A 23030-nucleotide genomic window follows, 5' to 3' on the forward strand; every position below is an offset into this window, starting at 1 on the left:
CCAGAGCATTCCGCTAATCCCTATCCACCTGACCGTCGCTTCATCCTGTCTTAACCCAAGCTGCTGGACGGACGGTCTGACATCAGCCCGTAAAGCTCCCCACACCACGTATGAGTGTCCTAACACCCACACCAACAGCGGACCATCTGTAAAAGAAAACAACCAAAATTGTAACTTTCAACTCCACAGGCAAAAAACCCCCTTCACCACTGTTAAACATCCAGCATTCCTGTACGGACATATGACACAAAACTTAACGACTCCCATCTCCCAATCTTGCACACCGCCACTACATTAAGGCCCCACCTAGCCTCTTCCGTTGCTGCCCCTATCGTAAACTAATGGGACTCGAATTTAGAATCATCCATGCCAATCGAACCTAAGCACTTCCTGAATATGGCTATAAACTGGAATTTAGACAAAGCCGAACCATCCTGATGAATCAGTAAAGAACCCCCGGCACCGTCCCTTACCAGCAAAAATTGAGACGTTCTATATACGGGGCACTCCATTAATCCTTCCACCGCCCACAGTTCCACCATACAACTCTTGGTATAGATATGTCTTCGACCTCCAAAGTATACAACGGATAACCCTGGAATTGCAAACCCCCTTGATGACAATTCTTACTCACTAATTCGCTTATTCGAAACGTGCCAAAGAAAGCTAAACTAAAAACTGTCTGAAACAACAATGTCTCATATTTTGACCAACACACATTTTTTAACGCTGCTAACAGTATACCCAACATATGAAACGAAATCGAATGCCTCCAATCCCGAACCGCCCTTCCTTTCCTGTACCACTTCAAAGCTTGTCGAATCACAAAAGCCTTGGTAACGTCTTCTACGCCAGACAATTTGAACAAAAATGCCAATGCTGCCATTCGACCATTCAACACCAACACCGACACCCCTTCCTCACATGACCTGCCAATCATGTATAACAACAGATCCACTCTATCGTTATCTGACTGACAACTCCCTGTACTTGCCTCCAACCCATACCAGTAGTCCCACATCGACTTATATCGATGCCACGTCCCAGGAGCCACCGATGCCGTAATCAACCTCATTGCTGATCCAATACCAGATTCCATAAGCTCGCCGGCATTGTATTCAGAGCTGCTCAGACTGCGGCTCCAACTTCCGAAACAGACTCCACTGAAAGTGAGAAATTGCATCAGCAATGGAATTTTTGGCTCCTGGGACATGCGTCGCACCATACATTCAAATGCAAGCATCGAAGTACCAAATGACTCATCAAGTTCGCCACAGGAGGAGAATGAGCTGACAAGTGATTAATACTCTGCACCACGCTTATGTTATCACACAAAAACCTCACCTTCTTGTTTCATAAAGCCCCCGCACACACTTCCATGGCTACCACAATGGGAAATAGCTCTAAGACCTCTAAATTCTTTGTCAGCCCACTAACTCTCCACTCATTTGGCCACTTCCCGGCCAACCATTTGCCTTGAAAATGGGCTCCAAATCCCAATGATCCTGCTGCATCCGTAACCAGCTCTAAGTCAATATTGTCAACCACGTCGGTACATCCACACCGGTCGTCTGTTATAACTGCCCAAAAACTGCTCTCACATGTGTAAATCCGCTTTTTGCCCTGCATTCAACCAAATAAAATGCCGTGGGCGAATCGCACCTGCCGTTGCTACAGCCAACCTCCTGGTAAATATTCTACCCATGTGTAAAATCCTGAACGCAAAATTCAATTTACCCAGTAAGGATTGCAACTGGCGCAACCGAATCTTGCAGAATCTTGCATACACCTCGTGTATGACCATTTTCAAATCCTCCAGCTTCTCAACTGGCAAACGACATTCCATCAACACCATATGTATCTCAATGCCCAGAAAACACAGCATAGTGGTTGGACCCACAGTCTTCTCTGCTGCCAAAGGAATCCCAAACCTCTCCGCTATTTGTTCCATCATTCGCAATAATATTGCACACATCGGAGACCCAGCTGGTCCAATAGACAAAAAATCATCAAGACAGTGAATAATAGAATCTGCGCCTGCCTCCGTGCAAACCACAATTCCAAAAAGGAACTAAACGTCTCAAAATACGCACATGAGATAAAACAACCCATGGACAAACAACAATCAACGCAACACTGTCCTTCCCAAAAACAGCCTAACAGGTGAAAACTGTCGGGATGAAAAGCCGCCTCTATGTCCATCTTGGCCAACAGTGCACCATGACCACACCGCCTTACCCACTCCACCGCCTTATCGAATGACACGTTAGACACCGAGACCAACTCTGGATCAATGCCATCATTGACCGACTCCCCCTCTGGGTAAGATAAATAGTGTATCAACCGATACTTTTTTTGTTCCTTCTTTGGGACCAAACCCAACAGAGAAATCTTTAAATGAAGTAATGGCAATTTTTGAAACGGACCTGCCATCCTGCCCAACTCCACTTCTTTACCCAATATTTGACCAACTATCTCCAGTTGCTCCATAGCAGACTTCAAATTCTGAACCAAAATGATACTTCCTTCCCAACTGAAGGGATCTTGAAACCAAAACGAAAACCCCCCTTCAACAAACATGCTGCCTCCCTATCAGGGTAATTATCTAAATACTGCTCTATCCGCACTACCCTCACCGGAGTCATCCCTCTTACCTGCAGCTTCCCCAGGCTTTCCCTTTCCTCTCTTAAAACACTTTGTGAAGCTGTGGTGTTCCCCGCAACTGGAACATTCATGTTTAAACCTACAGGACATAAAACTATATTCCTTCTCATTAAAGCGCCAACACAAACCCTTCTTTGCTCCCGCCGGTGGTGCCCCTGAACTAGCGGGTACCCTGGCAGTCCCAAGAAAGGAAGATGAGGATGCTCTCAGTGCAGACATTAAATGCATCCATAATCTTATGTCTTTGTTATCCCACCGCAAACTCGGACGAACCGCCTTCCTTTGCCTAAACTGTTAATCATACCGCAACCAACCAGTCCCACCATACATACGACATGCCTCCCCGATGCTATCCAGATAGCAAAACAGAGAAGATCACTTTTCCGGGGCTTTTTTTCCCCCCACACTAGCCAATATAGAGAACGCCTGCAGCTAGTTGGCAAAAGTTCGGGAAATCAACCGATACCTTCACCTTTCCACTTCCTCTTTTTTACTCTCCATCAACTTTACCCTCTCCAAATTAAACTTCTCCAATGGCAAAAGCGAAAACATCTCTACATATTCATCCCTCCATATCTTCTCTTTCACCTCCATTTTTAAATGCGCACCCAATGGCCCATCAAAACACACATATACTTCCCCATGAGCCTTATCATCCAGTCTCACTGGGTCAACACTCACTGCACTCTCCAACTCAGGGAGACCCCCTCAAGCGGGGCCCCACCCTGAGTACCACTTGCGAACCCCTACTGAGGCTGAAACCACCGCAGCCATTTTCGCCATGTGTGCCCCACCCTCTTGCCAGACCGCCACTGGGGAAGACCTAGCCACGCCCATCAAGGCACGCATCACTCCCAACAACTGTGACACCTCGCTACCTACTGACCCCTCAGACACAACCTGCCGTATGCCACCCACATCACAACCACTCGCTGCATTACAGTCAGCACAATGCTTACCAGGCTGACTTTGAGTCACCCTCGGAACGGCTGCTGCGTATCTCCCCCGCCGGTCCTCCTCGGATTCTTCTCCTGTAGACCCCAGGCTTTTCCCCTCAAGACTCCACTGTCGACATCCCAGCAACCAAGAACACCTCTGCCCTTGTTTCGTCAGTGTTGCGAATGTCCATAGTCTCTGCGGTGGTGGAAGGAAATTCAGCTGCACGCCTGCAGACAGCAATCCTCCCAATGCCTTCATCCTCCCCTTCCGATCTGTCATCCCTAGGTCCCTAGGTCCTACAGCTAGTCTGCTTCTTGTTTTTTTGTTGGCCCTGCGTGGTACAGCAGGCTCCATTCCGAGGGCCATTCCCCACACTCTGTCCTCCCAAGGAGGCAGAGCGCTGGACCACCTGCTCAGGTCCTCGCTCCCCAGATACTCCATCCATTTCCCTGTTCCTCTTCCCGGTGCCCCGTGACCTCGTCTCTCTGCATGACGCTGGGGCCTCCATGCCGGAAGATGATGTCACCTACCGACTCCTATGCTTGCTTGCAATCGGAGCAGACTTCCGGCACGGATTCAAGGCCTCCTGCTTCTCCTGGCTGCTTGCATTCCAACTCGGATGTTCCCTGGATGGACTCCCCACCTTGCTCTGCGTCCTGGACGGCAGTTCAGGGCTCACGCTCTCAGGAGGCCTTGACCTCCTAGGGCGATTTGGGGGCATTGGGTCCACAGCTGATCCGCCGCTGCTGCCACTCAACAGCCGCAACTGCTTCTGCAGCCACGCTGTGCTCTTTGTCACTGCCAGCTACTTAAAGTCCTGGAATAGAGCCTCCATCACGGTAGTGTGTCCTTGACTCAGATGTACTAACAGACTGTCACTGCCCCTTCCAATCCCCCCTTATATACCTAGTCCCCTTAACCAGTCAAATGGTCCCATTCACACCCCCTTTTACTAACTACCACCATACTTTGAACCGAGGCCCCCACTTTCCCACAGCATGATGCTGTGATGAGTTGTGTTGATTTGGCACCAGACATAGCATTTATCTTCGTGGCCAAAAAGTTTTATTTTGGCCTCATCTAACCACAGCACCTTCTTCCATACATTTAGGGAGTCTCCCATATGTCTTTTGGCAAATTCAAAATGAGCCTTACAATTTTTGTGTGTAAGCAAAGGATTTTTCTACCCACTCTTCCATAAAGGCCTCCTCTGTGGAGTGTACGGCTTATTGTGGTCGTGTGGACAGATACTTTAGTCTCTGCTTGGGAACTCTGCAGCTCCTTAAGGGTTACCTTTGGTCTCTGTGATCCCTCTCTGGCTAATGCCCTTCTTGCGCAGGCTAAGAGTTTTGGTGGGTGGCCCTCTCTTGGTAGGTTTGTTGTGGTACCATTTTCTTTTCATTTGATGATAATGGATGTGATGGAGCTCTGGGGGATAATCAGAGACTGGGAGATTTTTTTTATCACCAAACTCTGACTTGTACTTCTCAACAACTTTGTCCCTGACTTGTTTGGAGATCCCCTTGGTCTTCATGGTGTTATTTGGAGATCTCCTTGGTCTTCATGGTGTTGTTTGGAGATCTCCTTGGTCTTCCTGGTGGTGTTTGGAGATCTCCTTGGTCTTTATGGTGTTTGGAGTTCTCCTTGGTCTTCATGGTAGTGTTGGGAGATCTTCTTGGTCTTCATGGTGTTGTTTGGAGATCTCCTTGGTCTTCATGGTGGTGTTGGGAGATCTCGTTGGTCTTCATGGTGTTGTTTAGAGATCTCCTTGGTCTTCATGGTGGTGTTTGGAGATCTCCTTGGTCTTTATGGTGTTTCAAGATCTCCTTGGTCTTCATGGTGTTGTTTGGAGATTTCCTTGGCCTTCATGGTGTTGTTTTGAGATCTCCTTGGTCTTCATGGTGTTGCTTGGAGATCTCCTTGGTCTTCATGGTGTTGTTTTGAGATCTCCTTAGTCTTCATGGTGTTGCTTGGAGATCTCCTTGGTCTTCATGGTGTTGTTCGGAGATCTCCTTGGTTTTCATGGTGGTGTTGGGAGATCTCGTTGGTCTTCATGGTGTTGGTTGGAGATCTCCTTGGTCTTCATGGTGTTGTTTAGAGATTTTCTTGGTCTTCATGGTGTTGTTGGGGGATCTCCTTGATCTTCATGGTGGTGTTGGGAGATCTCCTTGGTCTTCAGGGTTTTTTTTTTTTTTAGATCTCTTTGGTCTTCATGGTGTTGCTTGAATATCTCCTTGTTCTTCATGGTGTTGTTTGGAGATCTCCTTGGTCCTCATGGTGTTGTTTGGAGATCTCCTTGGTCTTCATGGTGGTGTTGGGAGATCTCATTGGTCTTCATGGTGTTGTTTGGAGATCTCCTTGGTCTTCATGGTGGTGTTTGGAGATTTCCTTGGTATTCATGGTGTTTCGTTAGCGGTACCTCTTGTTAATGGTGTTATAGCCACTGTGGCCTTTCAGAAAATGTAAAGTGTATATACTGACAAACATGTGTCCCTTAGATTGCACACAGGAGGACGTCCTGTCACTAAGCATGGGAATTATTAAGGGAATTGCTTCCACCAGAAATTTTTAGGAGCTTCATAGCAAAAGTAGTGAATACATGTGCACATGCCATTTTTTAGTTATTGGTTCCAATAAATTTAATTTATGCCTATTGTTTTCTCACGCCTCCACCTTAGACTATTTAGTGCTGATGTATCACACACAAATTGGATTATAAAACTGTATATACAGGGATGGCTGATGTCTATATGTCATACTTCTTACAGCTAAATGTTTTGCTACAATTGTATTTGATATTTCCTTATTTCTTCAGCCCTGATAGTTTCAGGACAGGAAAAACATAGCACAGTATATGATAGAATTGTGTGTTCAGTAGTTCTTCTCTTTTTCAGGGGCTGCGGTGTTGGCACAAGAAGATGACTTGGCCATGTCATTGCACTTCATGAATTTTGGCAGCAGCCCCCTCACATCTGCTGAAGGCAAGCTGGATGGAACCAAACACAACTTCATCGAGAACCCCCAATACTTCTGTGATGCCTGTAAGAAAGTGTACATATACAAAGGGTACAGGCTAACGACACTGACACTTGGGGTACAGGATGATGGCACTGACACTTGGGGTACACGATAATGACACTGACACTTGGGGTCTCCAAACAGTATAATACACTCCCCATAGTCCTCCATACAGTATAATACATCTCCCATAGTCCTCCATACCGTATAATACACTTCCCATAGTCCTCTATATAGTATAATACACTCCCCATAGTCCTAAATATAGTATAATGCACACCCCATAGACTTCCATACAGTGTAATGAACCCCAGTCCTCCATATAATATAATATATTCCCCATAGTACTCAATATAGTATAATGCACACCCCATAGTCCTCCATACAGTATAATGCACCCCATAGTCCTCCATATAGTATAATGCACACCTCATAGTCCTCCATAAAGTATAATACACTCCTCATAGTCCTCCATACAGTATAATACACTCCCCATAGTCCTCCATATAGTATAATACATTCCCCATAGTCCTCCATACAGTATAATACACTCTCTGTAGTCATCAATACAATATAATACACTCCACGTAGTCCTCCATGCAGTATAATACACTCCGCATAGTCCTCCGTACAGTATAATACACTCCCCATGATCCTCCATACAGTGTTAGGAGTGGAGTTCCCGCCGCTGCACAGGGGGAATATCGAACCATGTCTGCTGCGGTCTCTCATTCTGCATCAGCCGCAGTGGAGCCTGCTCAGCGGAGACGTGTTACTGTTGCTTTTCCTGCTTCTGCCATTGAAGCCAGTGCTGGGCAGCAGCGAGCAGACGCTTTTGGGACTAAGTCCTGCTTTTCCCCTTCTGAGCATGCCCAGGGCAAGATCTCCCGTTGGAGATCGAGGGTCACATGCTCAGATACTGCAGCAGATTCCATTGGTCCTCCAGGAAGGTCCTGAAGGTGCTCAACTTCTGTGGCAGCCTCCCATTGGTCATTCTGGGAAGGTCCTGTACATGCTGCAGCTATAAAAGGTTTGCATGGCCGCACGGCCATGCACTAGTATACATTTGTAATCGTGTGTGTGTTGATGAGTGCAAGTCGTTCCTTAAAAAACCCATCCCTTGTGTATGACTGTTCGCATAAGGTGTATGGCTGCTATCTAGCACCCGGCTGAACTCACAGTGTTAACACATGAAACAGCATCTACTGCTGTGACCACCAGTACGGCGCCATTAGAGTGCTTCTTTAGCCCAAGTCTGGGTGGTTAGTGGCATCCGCCAGTACGGCACAGCTCGCACTCTCGTGTTATTTAATTATTAGTTTTGTTACGTGCGGTACTGCGGCCCTGTGACGCAACAGGGTTCGCTTCTTTCACACAGGGTGAAGCTAACCCGTGTGTATCCTCATTGTACCGCCATATAGTCCGTCATTGCTTAGCAGCAGGTATCATCTCTGCACGGTGGACCCCAGGCTGCAAACGCACCTTATTCCTTTTCTCTAATTATTTGTTGCGTTCCGCTAGCCCTAACATTATACTAGCGCCAGGGTCTGGCTAAGTAATGACGGATGAACAGCGATTGCAGGGGTACATCCAGCTGCTGGAGGGCAGGTTGGCAGCTCTCGAGTATGCAACCTCAGCGGTGGATGTTACCGCAATAGCTGTTCAGGCTGCTAGCGTGGCTGCGGCAGCTTTAGGCCATGTTCACCCTATGCGGTTTTTACTGCGGAACCGCAGCGATTTTGCCGCTGCGGGACCGCAGCTGTTTTCCATGCAGGGTACAGTACAATGTTACCCTATGGAAAACAGAAACCGCAGTGCACATGATGCGGAAAAACCCGAAAAAAACCGCGCAGAATTGCTGCGGAAAAAAAGAAGGACCATGTCACTTCTTTGTGCAGAATCGCAGCGATTCTGCACCCATAGACATGCATTGATCCGCGGATAATGTGCGGGTTATACCCGGGGTGGAGGAGAGGAGACTCTCCTCCAAGCGCCGGGAACCATATTTGTATTAAAAAAAAAAGAATTAAAATAAAAAATCATGTATACTCACCCTCGGAAGTCTCAGCGCTGCACGCAGCCGTCCGGTCTCAGGTTTGCTATGCGACCAGGACCTTCGGTGACGTCGCGGTCACATGACCGTGACGTCACCGAAGGTCCTGGTCGCACAGCATCTTTGGAACCGGACCGCCGCCTGCAGCGCCCAGGAGATCGGGACGTCAGAGGGTGAGTATATCATCATGATTTTATTATTTTTAACATTACTATTGATGCTGCATATTGCTGCATATGCAGCATCAATAGTAGGGGTAAATCCCGCAGCGGAACCCGCAGCGGTACCCGCAGGACAAACCGCGATAAATCTGCAGGGATAACCGCAGCGGGTTTGCCCTGCAGATTTATCAAATCCGCTGCGGGAAAACCCGCGGGACAAAAAGGAGCGTGTGAATGTGGCCTTACCCACTGCCATCTCTGTTCCGACTTTATCTCACTTCCCGCTGCCAGAGAAATACTCTGGTGACAGTAAATCCTGTAGGGGTTTCGTGAGCCAGTGCGGTATACACCTCGAGCTCCTGGCTGCACGTTTTCCCACAGAGTGGGCAAAGATGGGTTTCATAATTTCTCTGCTGTCGGACAGGGCATTGGAGTGGGCTACGCCGCTGTGGGAGCGCGACGATCATGTGGTGCAGAGTGCTCCTCGGTTTTTGAGCACTCTGAAACAGGTCTTTTTAAGACCCCAAGTCACCCATGATTTGGCGCTCCAACTGCTGGCATTGACTCAGGCTTCGTCCATGGTCAGCCATTTTGCCGTCCACTTCCGGACATTAGTGTCTGAGCTGGAATAATAAGGCCCTTATCCCGGTATTTTGGAGAGGGCTGGCTGACCATGTGAAGGACGCTTTGGCCACTAGGGAGATTCCCGCCACACTGGAGGAGCTCATAGCTATATCAACCCGCATCGACCTTCGTTTTCACGAGCGAAGGTTGGAGCGAGCCCAGTGTAGGCAGAGGTTTCGGCTGGCTCCCACCTCCGCCAAACCTCAGGAATCTCCGGTCCAGGCATCCGAGTCACATGAGGCCATAGAGGCGTTGCGTGCGGGATCTAAGTCCCGGTCCGCTCGTGCACCTATGGTCTGTCATGTTTGCCAGCAATCAGGACATCTTGCCTCCAAGTGTTCTCAGCGGTCGGGGGAACGTCGGCATCTAGTGGTAGTTGGAAGAGGTACACTAGACACGGAGACGTTTTCCTCTAAATTGTCCTTCAAGCGGACAATAACCATAGGCTCATCCACTTTTAAGGTAGAGCTTTGCCTGGACTCCGGGGCGGAAGGCAATTTCATGTCATCTGCTTTCGCCCAGCATCACGCAATACCCCTGGTGATGATCGCCAAACCTGTGACCGTACAAGTGGTAAATGGGTCGACACTACCCTCACAGATTACACATCAGACCATTCAATTCACTCTATCTATGTCTCCATCACATCAGATTATCTCCCTATTTCCCTAATTCCTGAGGGAATTGATGAGGTCCTGTTGGGGATACCATGGCTTCGCTATCATTCTCCTCATATAGAGTGGTCTTCAGGGCGCTTCTTTAGCCCATGTCTCGGTGGTTAGTGGCGTCCGCCAGTACGGCACAGCTCGCACTCTCATGCTATTTAATTATTAGTTTTGTTACGTGCGGTACTGCGGCCCTGTGACGCAACAGGGTTCGCTTCTTTCACACAGGGTGAAGCTAACCCATGTGTATCCTCATTGTACCGCCATATAGTCTGTCATTGCTTAGCAGCAGGTATCATCTCTGCACGGTGGACCCCGGGCTGCGAATGCACCTTATTCCTTTTCTCTAATTATTTGGTGCGTTCCGCTAGCCCTAACATACAGTATAATACACTCCACATAGTCCTCCATATAATATAGTAAATTCCCCATAGTCCTCCATACAGCATAACACACTCCCCATAGTCCTCCATATATTATAATACACTCCCCATAGTCCTCCATACAGTATAATGCACCCCATAGTCCTCCATATAGTATAATGCACTCCTCATAGTCCTCCATACAGTATACTACACTCCTCATAGTCCTCCATACAATATAATACACTCCCCATAGTCCTCCATATAGTATAATACACTCCCCATAGTCCTCCATACAGTATAATACACTCTCTGTAGTCCTCAATACAATATAATACACTCCACGTAGTCCTCCATGCAGTATAATACACTCCGCATAGTCGTCCGTACAGTATAATACACTCCCCATAATCCTCCATACAGTATAATACACTCCCCATAGTCCTCCATATAGCATAGTAAACTCCCCATAGTCCTCCATATAGTATAGTAAACTCCCCATAGTCCTCCATACAGCGTAATACACTCCCCATAGTCCTCCATACAATATAATGCACTCCCCATAGTCCTCCATACAGTATAATACACTCCGCATAGTCCTCCATACAGTATAATACACTCCCCATATTCCTCCATACAGTATAATACACTCCCCATAGTCCTCTAAATAGTATAGTATACTCTCCATAGTCCTTCACACAGCGTAATACACTCTCCATGGTCCTCCATATAGTATAATGCACACCCCATAGTCCTCCATACAGTATCATGCACCCGATAGTCCTCTACATAGTATAAAACAGTCCTCATATTCCTCCATGTAGTATAATATACTCCCCATAGTCCTTCTTACAGTATAATGCACTCCCTGTAGTTCTCCATACAGTATAATGAGGCCCCATATAGTACACATTTTATATTGATCGCCCCATAGTCTTTAATAGACTATAGTGCAGCCCCATTGTAGTATATATAGTATAATGCACTCCCCATAGTCCTTGATAGAATATAATGCAGCCCCATATAGTATAATGCAGCCCCCCATTAAAGTATAATGCAGCCCCTCATAGAGTATAATGCAGCCCCTCATAGAGTATAATGCAGCTCCTCATAGATTATAATGTGACCGCCCATAGAGTACAATGCAGCCCCATAGGGTATAATATAGCTCACCACAGAGTATATTGAAGTCCCATAGAGTATAATGCAGCCCTCATAGTACTGCAGTATTATGGCCAGTGGCCACCACATACTGGATTTAAAAAATATATAAAATGCATATTCACCTCTCCCCGTTCCCTCGCTGCTCGGGTCTCTGCAGTGTGTCTCCTCAGTAGCTCCACTGCCGGCATGCTGCGTCAGTCACAGAGGGGGATTGATGGGAGAGGGAGCATCACCTGACTCTCACGCTTCCATCATTGCTTTCAACTCTATGAGGAACACTTGAGGTACAAGATAATGAATCTGAATTTGTAGTACAGGATATTGCCACTGACACTAGGGGTACATGTTAATGACACTGACACTTGGGGTACAGGACAATGGGGTACAGGATAACGACACTGATAGTTGGGTACAGGACATTTGCATTTTCTTAATTTTCCAGGTGTTCAGCATATCAAGAGGAGAGACATTTTTCCCAAGTGGGAGCTGGGAGAAGGGGCCTTTGGGAAAGTGTATTTGGCTGAGTGCTACAACCTGACCCCAGATGAAGAGAAGACTCTAGTAGCTGTAAAGGTAATGTGGATAAATTGGGTTTACTCTGTGGGATAAGTTATTGTCATTGAGTAGGTACATACATGTAATCACTCGGTGAATCACCACTTGCACACAGTGACCTAAAGCAGGCTCTCCTGGGCATCTTTGTAATTTCTTTGGGCCAGTGGTTCACCAGTCTGAGGGTTATTGTTTGGATTGTTTCTCAACTGTGGATAACTGGGTTATAATTGGGATTTTGAAAAATTGGCCACCAAGATGGTGCAACTTCTTAAAAGATGTCCAAGAAGGTCAAATTCTCTCCTCCCATCGTCTTCTGTGCCTTCCCAAACCCACCTGTTACCTTAAAAATGATGTTCCTCATCACTGGTGAATATGTTCTCTTTTTCTGTAGGCTCTCAAAGAAGCTACCGAGATGGCCCGCCAGGACTTCCAGCGAGAGGCCGAACTTCTCACAGTACTTCAACATGAGCACATTGTGAAGTTTTATGGTGTTTGCACCGATGGGGAACCGCTCATCATGGTGTTTGAGTACATGAAGCATGGAGACCTCAACCGCTTCCTCAGGTTAGTTGCCTTCAAGGCCAAAGATTTGTTTGACTTAGACAGTACTCCACTTTTCAGGGAATTCTCAGTTATAAGGGAGTTGGGGGCCTTTTTTAGAACATAGAAGAGAACCAAATTATCAGAACTCCGCCCATCTGTGTAAATCTCAAGAAAAGTCAATGAACTTACTCTAGGAATGCAAAGGACATGTGTGTGGACAAGTAGGAAGGTAATAGTTGGGATTGTTGGCCAAGGAATTTGGTTGGAATTCATTAGGGCATCGGGTAAGGGATTTTATTGGCATGGGCTTCCATGGGAAGTAGTGTTTTCCCACCAAAGATTGAATATCCAGGATCTGACATCCTACCATAGCCATTCTGGTGGATCCCACCAGTCCCTGCTTACTTCCTACAATAATCATGTAATCACTGAGGCCACAGATTGACTGCAGGCGGTCACATCAATAATGCATTTCTCCCTGCAGAAAGTAGGGAGAGACAGGCAGAGCATGATCAGTGGAGGACTGAAGAAGTCAGTTCTTGCCCACACTCCACTCTTAGTATCCAAATGGCAGTGCTCAAGGGCAACATAACGTGAGTAAGGTGAATTTAGGCACTCACTGCTGCTCACTTGCCGGACTATTAACCGTACCAGTCGTAGCTGTATAGTACAGAGAAGATGTGGAAACCACAAAGAAAACGACCAACAAGGGTAACTATAATCAAAATACAAAACTCTTTATTCAATATACAAATTAAAAATTACTATGACATAACTAGGACACAGATGGGGAAATGGATTAGGTCACAATACAGGTACTCCCCTATAGAAAACGTGTAGGCCTAGCACTGGCTCCCTATAAAATGTGAAAACAGAGTATAGATATTGGGAGGAAACACCAAAAGTAATGGAATGGCTAAGGTAAGTGTGAAACACACTACATACCCCTGAATACTGTGCCCTGGAACCAACGGATATATAATGTATAAGTCTCCATCACGCCCATTAGACTATAGTACACATGTAAAAAATAAGGCCCAGAGAACTTAGACTGCTGTGAACGTCCAGAATGACCGCTGGAACCAAGCAAGTGAAACATGGAGTAAACCAGGTTGATAGACAACAAAAGCCATACCCGAAAACACTAACCCCGACACCAGGAGAACAGCCAGGAAGGTGCACATGCACCCATATACATGAAAGCAGATGACATAGTCTAATCTTAATTACCTGGTCCTGGGCGGTTTAGCAGGTGTGAGCCAAGTGCGCGGCCGACACGTCTACCCGACGCACGTTTCTAATTAAGATTAGACTATGTCATCTGCTTTCATGTATATGGGTGCATGTGCACCTTCCTGGCTGTTCTCCTGGTGTCGGGGTTAGTGTTTTCGGGTATGGCTTTTGTTGTCTATCAACCTGGTTTACTCCATGTTTCACTTGCTTGGTTCCAGCGGTCATTCTGGACGTTCACAGCAGTCTAAGTTCTCTGGGCCTTATTTTTTACATGTGTACTATAGTCTAATGGGCGTGATGGAGACTTATACATTATATATCCGTTGGTTCCAGGGCACAGTATTCAGGGGTATGTAGTGTGTTTCACACTTACCTTAGCCATTCCATTACTTTTGGTGTTTCCTCCCAATATCTATACTCTGTTTTCACATTTTATAGGGAGCCAGTGCTAGGCCTACACGTTTTCTATAGGGGAGTACCTGTATTGTGACCTAATCCATTTCCCCATCTGTGTCCTAGTTATGTCATAGTAATTTTTAATATGTATATTGAATAAAGAGTTTTGTATTTTGATTATAGTTACCCTTGTTGGTCGTTTTCTTTGTGGTTTCCACATCTTCTCTGTCTCCACACTCCACTCTTGCATAAGCTTTTATAAATCCCAAAAAAAATCTTTGGCTAACAACCACTCTTCTCAACTTTCCCATATATCTGCATGTTCGGCTTGGAGGATCATTTATTCTGAAGACTGGATACCTCTAACCGCAGCTTATCTCCTGTGAGAATAAAGGATTGGACATGTTGCAACTCAACATACCCCATTCTACTTTCCTCCATTTGGGGAGTGTCAAGATTTCCCTATAAGCCTAAGATATTTGGCAAGTCGTTCTGAAATGGAAAGGTTTGGTCTACCTTGCTCCTAGATGTTTGGGCATCAACTCTACACTGATTTCCCAAATGAGAAGAATTATCTGGATATTATTATATTTTTGAACCCTTCGCCACTTCTCAAAGAGATACTGAGGCTCGTTCCCTACTTCCATCTTTACAGCTTCCCTTCTGCCGACACATCCCCCTCCCCATCCCCAATACTTGCGAGCTGCTATTATAACAGTGGATGTGCCTCTCTCCTCCTCCGCCTGCCATCTCTCTGGCTAATGCACTCCTCTCTGCAATATTGATTAGATTATCTGTCTGAGAGGCTCAAATAGAAGGAGATTGCCCATCAGTTGAAATAAACAGAGAGTTTTTGATTGGTCCCGTAGGTATTAGACATAGACGATGGGCTGCCAGTGGCATATCGCAGTGTCCGGGTACTGATGGGGAGATCGCAGAGACACTGTGTTTTATGGTTATTGTTACACTGGGACTGAGAAATGTATCTTGTCGGGGGCCAGCTGCTCTCTAATCGTGGCTTTTCAACACATGAAATTTTTCAAGTATGGGCAAGAACTCGGTTTCCCCTTTATCTGGAAGGCCTACATGTGTAAAATGGTCTTAGCTGTTAGGGGATTGGAACAATTGCATCTTGTCAGTGCAGGTTATGAAGAGCATTGTGCTATTTTGCACATTCATGGTAGGTACCCACCACCTGAGAACTTGGAACATAGATGTAGTGACACAAAATTGCTATCCTTTCTCCAAAAATGAGAACATGCCTCTTATTGAACTGATTGATAGGAGCCGATAGACCATCAGATCTTTGGGCCTTACCATTGACCTACTCATGAAGATGATTTCTCTGATGGTTTACAAAATGTATCTTCTTTATCTATTCCACAGATCGCATGGACCAGACGCCAAGATTTTGGATAACGGCAATGGGCAACCGTTTGGACAGCTCAACCTGACCCAGATGTTACAAATTGCCTCTCAGATTGCCTCAGGCATGGTTTACCTGGCATCTCTACACTTTGTCCACCGGGATCTTGCCACTAGGAATTGCCTCGTTGGGAACAATCTGGTAGTCAAGATCGGTGATTTTGGAATGTCCCGAGACATCTACAGCACCGACTACTACCGGGTAAGGACACTGGAAGGGACAAGAAGCTTTGTGTCACATAAGTTTCCGCATTCTAGGTGGAGTGGGTCTACATCCCTTGTGGTGATTGTTGGGTTGACAGTCTACGTCCATTCCCCTCTATGTGGACTCATATAAATGGGCAACATTTCAGACCTCTGTATAGATCTATAATCAAACACAGCACCCACAAAAAGGACAGAAGGCCATGAACTTTCTCATAACCAAAACTAAACCCAATAAAACCATAGAGGGTCCCAAAGAGAGGTGGCCTCACTTGAGCACTTGAGAAAACATGGTCATCTCCATATCAAGCATACTGTATATGAATAGCCAAATTCTTTGGATCATTTGTGATCCCAAAAATTGGATCTCTACCACTTAAACTTTTATGGGGAATCCTTTCGATAAGGCAACTTTCACAGTTCGTTTGTTTCTCATCATCCAGTTGCCGGTGTAAACAAACCAAGTGATCAAATGCTCTTTTGATGGCTGATCACATCTTTTATGAAGGCCTGAAAATTAATTGGTTAGCAGTACATTTCCCTTTCTTAAAATAATAATAAGGGGTGGAACAAATTACTCCCTTTTTGAAAATCCTCCTTAATGAGCAGCAATCGACTTCCTAAGTCCTCGATCAGTGCTCGCTAGTGTCCACGTGAAAAGACCGGATAGTAGGAAAAGACTTTCAAGGGTTACCACAGTTTGATCAACTGAGGACCAACTCTTGGTCATCAATATTCTTAACCAGAAAATATCCTTTTAACACATTAGTTAACATTAAGCTCAATACCAAGCAGCAGCTATGAAAGCAAAAATATCAAATTCAAATACAATATTTCCCTCCAAGAAATCCCTCAAATTGAATAGGGAAAATGGTTTTGGCTTCCACAGAGGAGTGAAAAAATTGGGCAAGGGTTTTAGAACGAATGGGTAAAAGAGCTCAGCTAGGAAAAACGTCGTAGAGCTGATCATATACGGTACATTCATATGTATTTATACTGTATACTGTATATATGTGTATTTATACATAGTGTCAATATAAAGAATTGGACTATTCTATATTCCAAATATAGACATATACATGAGAAGAGAAGGTGATCCTTTTTAATCCATAAAGGAAAGGATTCTTTACAGTAAGAGTGTTAAAAATTGAAAACCCCAACCCCAGGATGTCGTAAATGCACAAAAATCCACTTATCTCCAAAGCCGGAGAAGTCAATCAGCAGCTTAGTGCGAGGATGATGCACCAAATCCCTCCCCACCTGCATTACCCAGAGCTAGCCGTAAATCTCCCCAACATTGGAAAAGCCCTATCATATCAGGATTTCTGCCTGATGGTAATCCTAATAAAAAGCCGATGCATTTGTAAGTAAGCGATACGATGGAACATTTAGCTGCCATGCTCTGGTGATGGCACGGGTCCAGATGGAGATTATATAGCCCAAGTGAACCGTAAGCACCTGCCAAGTGCTCGGTGCAGTCAGGAGATCCCATCCATCTTCATATCGTTCAAGGGCTCTAGCGGGATTTGAACTTGTGACATCCTGGATTGCCCGAGCCTCCTTCTTTCCCTTTTAGTGCTCTGAAGTTGTCTCTTTGTCAGTCTCGTATTCATATTTAATGCCGGGCTATGATGGGAATATTAGAAAATCACTTAGTGCATGGAAAAATCCTAGAATGGAGGGGAACTTGGGGGGAGTTACTGATGAGGGGTCTGAGACGTGCATAGGATAGGATCAATAGATTACTATCAGTAGTGCCTGTAATTGTAGTACCAGCTATGTCCAATAGGTGTCACTAGAGAGACAACTTTTTTCTTATGTGAGGAGAGCTAATTAGCATATTTTTTCCCAAGGAGCATTGCCCGGTCTATAATACCCCCCTAGATCAACAAGAAACATGCCCCGCTTAGGCTGATGGAAGCATATTCTGCCCCCTTCTCCTTTCTTCATATCTGGCAGCAATGGAGATGAAGCAGGGGAGTCAGGCAGATCAGAAAACTTACTACAGTGAAATAGAAGAGCTTGACTATGTAGCAGGGTTGAGTATGTCAGGTGGGACACTGACTCAATTCTGCTGTGTTGCTGGACTTTGCTAAATGCGTATATCACCCAACATACTCAACCCTGCTACGTAGCTGGACTCAGCAACATTACTTGAGCCACCACTTGACTGATGTAGCAGAGTCCAGAAATATAACAGAGTTGAGTATATCAGGTGATAAATGTATTTAGCAAAGTCCAGCAATGTAGCAGAATTGAGTTGGTCAAGTGACTCACTGATGTAGTGGAGTTTAGCGACATACCAGATTACAGTATATTCAGGGACTCAAAGATGTAGCAGGCTTGAGTTGGTCAGGTGACCAAGTAATGTAGCAAAGTCAAGCAGCATAGCAGGGTCTAGTATGTTTACTGGCTCAAAGATATGGCAAAGCCCAGCAGCATTGCAAAGTTGAGAAATTCAGGTGCCTCAAGTAATGTAGCAGAGCTCAGAAATGTAGCAGAGCAGAGTTGAGCAGGTCAAGAAGCTCAAGTAATATAGAAGAGTCCAGCAACGTACCAGAAGAGTTGAGTATGTCCAATGACTCAAATATATAGCGGAGCCAAGCAAAGTAGCAGAGTTGAGTAAGTCAGGTGGCTCAAGTAATATAGCAGAGCCCAGCAACATGGCAGAGTTGAGAAGGTCAAGGGGCTCAAGTAATGTAGCACAGCCCAGCAATGTAGCAGAGTCAAGCAAAGTAGCAGAGGTGAGTAAGTCAGCTGGCTCAAGTAGTATGGCAGAGCCAAGCAACATATTCATTAATGATCTGGTAGAAGGTTTACACAGTAAAATATCGATATTTGCAGATGATACAAAACTATGTAAAGCAGTTAATACAAGAGAAGATAGTATTCTGCTACAGATGGATCTGGATAAGTTGGAAACTTGGGCTGAAAGGTGGCAGATGAGGTTTAACAATGATAAATGTAAGGTTATACACATGGGAAGAAGGAATCAATATCACCATTACACACTGAATGGGAAACCACTGGGTAAATCTGACAAGCAGAAGGACTCGGGGGTCCTAGTTAATGATAAACTTACCTGGAGCAGCCAGTGCCAGGCAGGCAGCTGCCAAGGCAAACAGGATCATGGGGTGCATTAAAAGAGGTCTGGATACACATGATGAGAGCATTATACTGCCTCTGTACAAATCCCTAGTTAGACCGCACATGGAATACTGTGTCCAGTTTTGGGCACCAGTGCTCAGGAAGGATATAATGGAACTAGAGAGAGTACAAAGGAGGGCAACAAAATTAATAAAGGGGATGGTAGAACTACAATACCCAGATAGATTAGCAAAATTAGGATTATTTAGTCTAGAAAAAAGAGGACTGAGGGACGATCTATTAACCATGTATAAGTATATAAGGGGACAATACAAATATCTCGCTGAGGATCTGTTTATACCAAGGAAGGTGACGGGCACAAGAGGGCATTCTTTGCGTCTGGAGGAGAGAAGGTTTTTCCACCAACATAGAAGAGGATTCTTTACTGTTAGGGCAGTGAGAATCTGGAATTGCTTGCCTGAGGAGGTGGTGATGGCGAACTCAGTCGAGGGGTTCAAGAGAGGCATGGATGTCTTCCTGGAGCAGAACAATATTGTATCATACAATTATTAGGTTCTGTAGAAGGACGTAAATCTGGGGATTTATTATGATGGAATATAGGCTGAACTGGATGGACAAATGTCTTTTTTCGGCCTCACTAACTATGTTACTATGTTACTATGTAACATGGAACAGTTGAGCTGGTTAGGAGGCTCAAATAATATAGAGTGCAACAACGTACCAGAGTTGAATATGTCCAATGACTCAAATATATAGCAGAGCCACGCAAAGTGTCAGAGTTGAGTAAGTCAGGTGGATCAAGCAAGGTAGCAGAGTCAAGCAATGTATCAAAGTTGAGTAAGTCAGGTGGCTCAAGTAGTATAGCAGAGCCCAGCAAAGTAGCCGAACTGACAAGGTCAGGTGGCTCGGGTAACGTAGCAGGGTCCAGGAAAGTAGTAAAGTTGAATAGGTCAAGTGGCTCATGTTCTGTAGCAAAGGCCGTGGGTGTGCTAATACTAGTAAACATGCAAACTACCTGAATACTCAGGTGATGTACCAACACCTGAGTCGGCCTATAGGGCCTAAGAGAGTGACCTCAGAGGTGTGCGCCAGGTTACCATGGTAACCCAATTTGCACAGGAACAGAGAGAGAGACCAAGAGCCAAGACAGGGGAATAACACAATGTGTAGAAAAGAGCAAACACATTAATGAATGGATCCTGCCCACCGGCGCCAGAACTCTGCACTGCGGTCCGTTCACATTTTCATCATATCTGCTTGCTGCCAGTGAGTGGAAACACTCTTGTGTCCATCCTGAGTACGACGACTCATCCTCCTGATACCGAGTACCAGCTAATAACGTGGCTCTGTGTGTGATTCTGACAGGTCGGGGGTCGGACTATGCTGCCCATCCGCTGGATGCCCCCTGAGAGCATCTTGTATCGTAAATTCACCACGGACAGTGACATCTGGAGCTTTGGCGTGGTCTTGTGGGAGATCTTCACCTATGGGAAGCAGCCATGGTACCAGCTTTCCAACACAGAGGTAAGGTGTCTTTACATTTAGAATCTATTTCCATATGATCGGAGATCCCTTTAAGAGGCGATAACCTGGTTGTATCTGGCCACTGGACGGCACTCGTCTTGGCGCACGATTCCTCCTGGCCGATGCCAAGAAAGCTTTCTCAACAAGTAAATTAATATCAAGAAAGAAGGATCTGATTTTAATTTTCCAGTGCTCAATAGGATAATCTGATTGCGCTGCCCTGAGGGTCAGTAAGTGACCCCGGCAGGAACCGGAGGATGTAATGAGTGCAGGAGACACCCGATAAGTGGCTCTAAACTCCATCAGCAGGGATTAGGTTACTGGGGGCCCGAGGCGTCCGGCGCACACAGGGAACATCGACAAACTCAACATTACTTATCCTGACGGTAATTCTATTTCCAGGGAATCAGGATTGTTACCTTACAGCAAGTGGAAGCCGCTACCTCAGTATATGGACGCACGTCGTCTAGACGGGGACTGCAGGGACTGCGGAGAGATGACTGATGTAGAGAAAGATAGATGATAGATAATAGAGAGATAGATAGATAGATAGATAATAGAGAGATAGATAGATAATAGAGAGATAGATAGATAGATAGCTAGACAGATAGATAGATAGATAGATAGATAGATAGATAAATATATAGTATAATAGATTAGATAGATAGATAGATAGATAGATAGATAGATAGATAGATAGATAGATAGATAGATAGATAATAGAGAGATAGATAGATAATAGATAGATAGATGATAGATTATAGATATATAGTATAATAGATTAGATAGATAATAGATAGATAATAGATAGATCGATAGATAATAGATTAGATAGATAGATAATAGATAGATGATAGATAATAGATAGATATATAATAGATAGATAATACATAGATGGATAATAGATAGATTATAGATAATAGATAGATAATCGGTAGATGCCTGATAGATAGATGATAGATAGATAGATAGATAGATAGATAGATAGATAGATTATAGACAATAGATAGATAGGTAGAAATATAGATGATAGATAGATAATAGCTAGATAGATAATAGATAGATAATAGATAAGATACATAGACGATAGATAGATAGATAGATAGATAGATAGATAGATAGATAGATAGATAGATAGATAGATAGATAGATGATAGATAATAGATGATAGATAGATAATAGATGATAGATAATAGATGATAGATTGATAATAGATCGATAGATAATAGATAATACATAGATAGATAGATAATAAACAGATAGATGATAGATAATAGATGGATAATAGATATACAATAGATAGATGATAAATAGGTTGGTAGATAGATGATAGATAATAGATAGATAATAGATCAATATTAGATAGATAATAGATAGATAACAGATAGATAATATATAGATAGATAATAGATAGATGACAGATAGATAGATAATAGATGATAAATAGATAATACAGTAGATAGATAGGTAATAGATAGCTAACAGATAAATGGTAGATGATAGATAATAGATAATATGTAGATAATGGATAGATAATAGATTGATTGATAGATAATAGATAGATAATGGATAATAAGTTCCTTTTGGCCCCCCCCCCCCCCATCCCCGAATTATTAGGGACCCGATTCACTGTTTTCTGTGCTCTTTTCAAGTCAGTTCATCTGATTTTTTTCTACCCTAGGCCATTGAGTGCATTACTCAAGGACGAGAACTTGAAAGACCCAGAACATGCCCCACCGAGGTCTACACCATCATGCAAGGCTGCTGGCAAAGAGAACCTCAGCAGAGGCTCAACATTAAGGAGATCTACCGTAAGCTGCAAGGTCTGGTCAAGGCTCCACCGGTATATTTAGACATTCTTCAGTAAAATGTGCCATCAACCACAGAAACTAAAGATCAAACATGAAAACTTTAATATCTTCTGCAAGTCTATCACTCCTATATACACCACAGAAGAAGCTTTGCTAATGCTTAACCCAGACCTCTGACTCATTGAAGGTCCTGGATCTCCATCGAATCTTATAAAAAAAAGCTGGGTGGATATCAGGAACTTCAAAGCCAAGAAAGCTCCTTGTAGAAGCCAACCGTGGAAGGCCTCCTATGCACAATTATGGGAGCCATAAGGACTAGGGCAGCACAATGAAGACCAGACCAACGTCTCCTGGTCAACTAGAGCGGAAGAAGATCTGATGACACTTCTGCCAATGCAGTGACCTGTATCTGTAGGACATTACAATTCCAACCTAATGCATCTCTTAAGATATTGATTATCTTTTGCCGTTCAACCCACCCCAACCTCCTTCCCTGACCTACAATGTAGAGACTTGTGGGATTGGAAAATCCACCGTACCAATGACTCTCCAAGATGAATGTTGTATCCAAGTGTACATTT

General features: G+C 44.7%; 1 protein-coding gene across 1 annotated transcript in view; it reads left to right on the forward strand.

Moving 5' to 3' along the window:
* Window positions 1-22505, forward strand: part of NTRK1 (neurotrophic receptor tyrosine kinase 1) — a 120625-nt gene extending 98120 nt beyond the window's left edge. The window contains exons 12-17 of the mRNA XM_069728778.1: window positions 6498-6644; window positions 12093-12223; window positions 12597-12769; window positions 15764-16004; window positions 20480-20638; window positions 22320-22505. Coding sequence (XP_069584879.1) covers window positions 6498-6644; window positions 12093-12223; window positions 12597-12769; window positions 15764-16004; window positions 20480-20638; window positions 22320-22505 — 1037 coding nt within the window. The remainder of the gene's footprint in view (window positions 1-6497; window positions 6645-12092; window positions 12224-12596; window positions 12770-15763; window positions 16005-20479; window positions 20639-22319) is intronic.
* Window positions 22506-23030: the final 525 nt, after the last annotated feature.

This window comes from Ranitomeya imitator, chromosome 1 (genome assembly GCF_032444005.1).
Source record: "Ranitomeya imitator isolate aRanImi1 chromosome 1, aRanImi1.pri, whole genome shotgun sequence".
Lineage (NCBI taxonomy): Eukaryota > Metazoa > Chordata > Amphibia > Anura > Dendrobatidae > Ranitomeya > Ranitomeya imitator.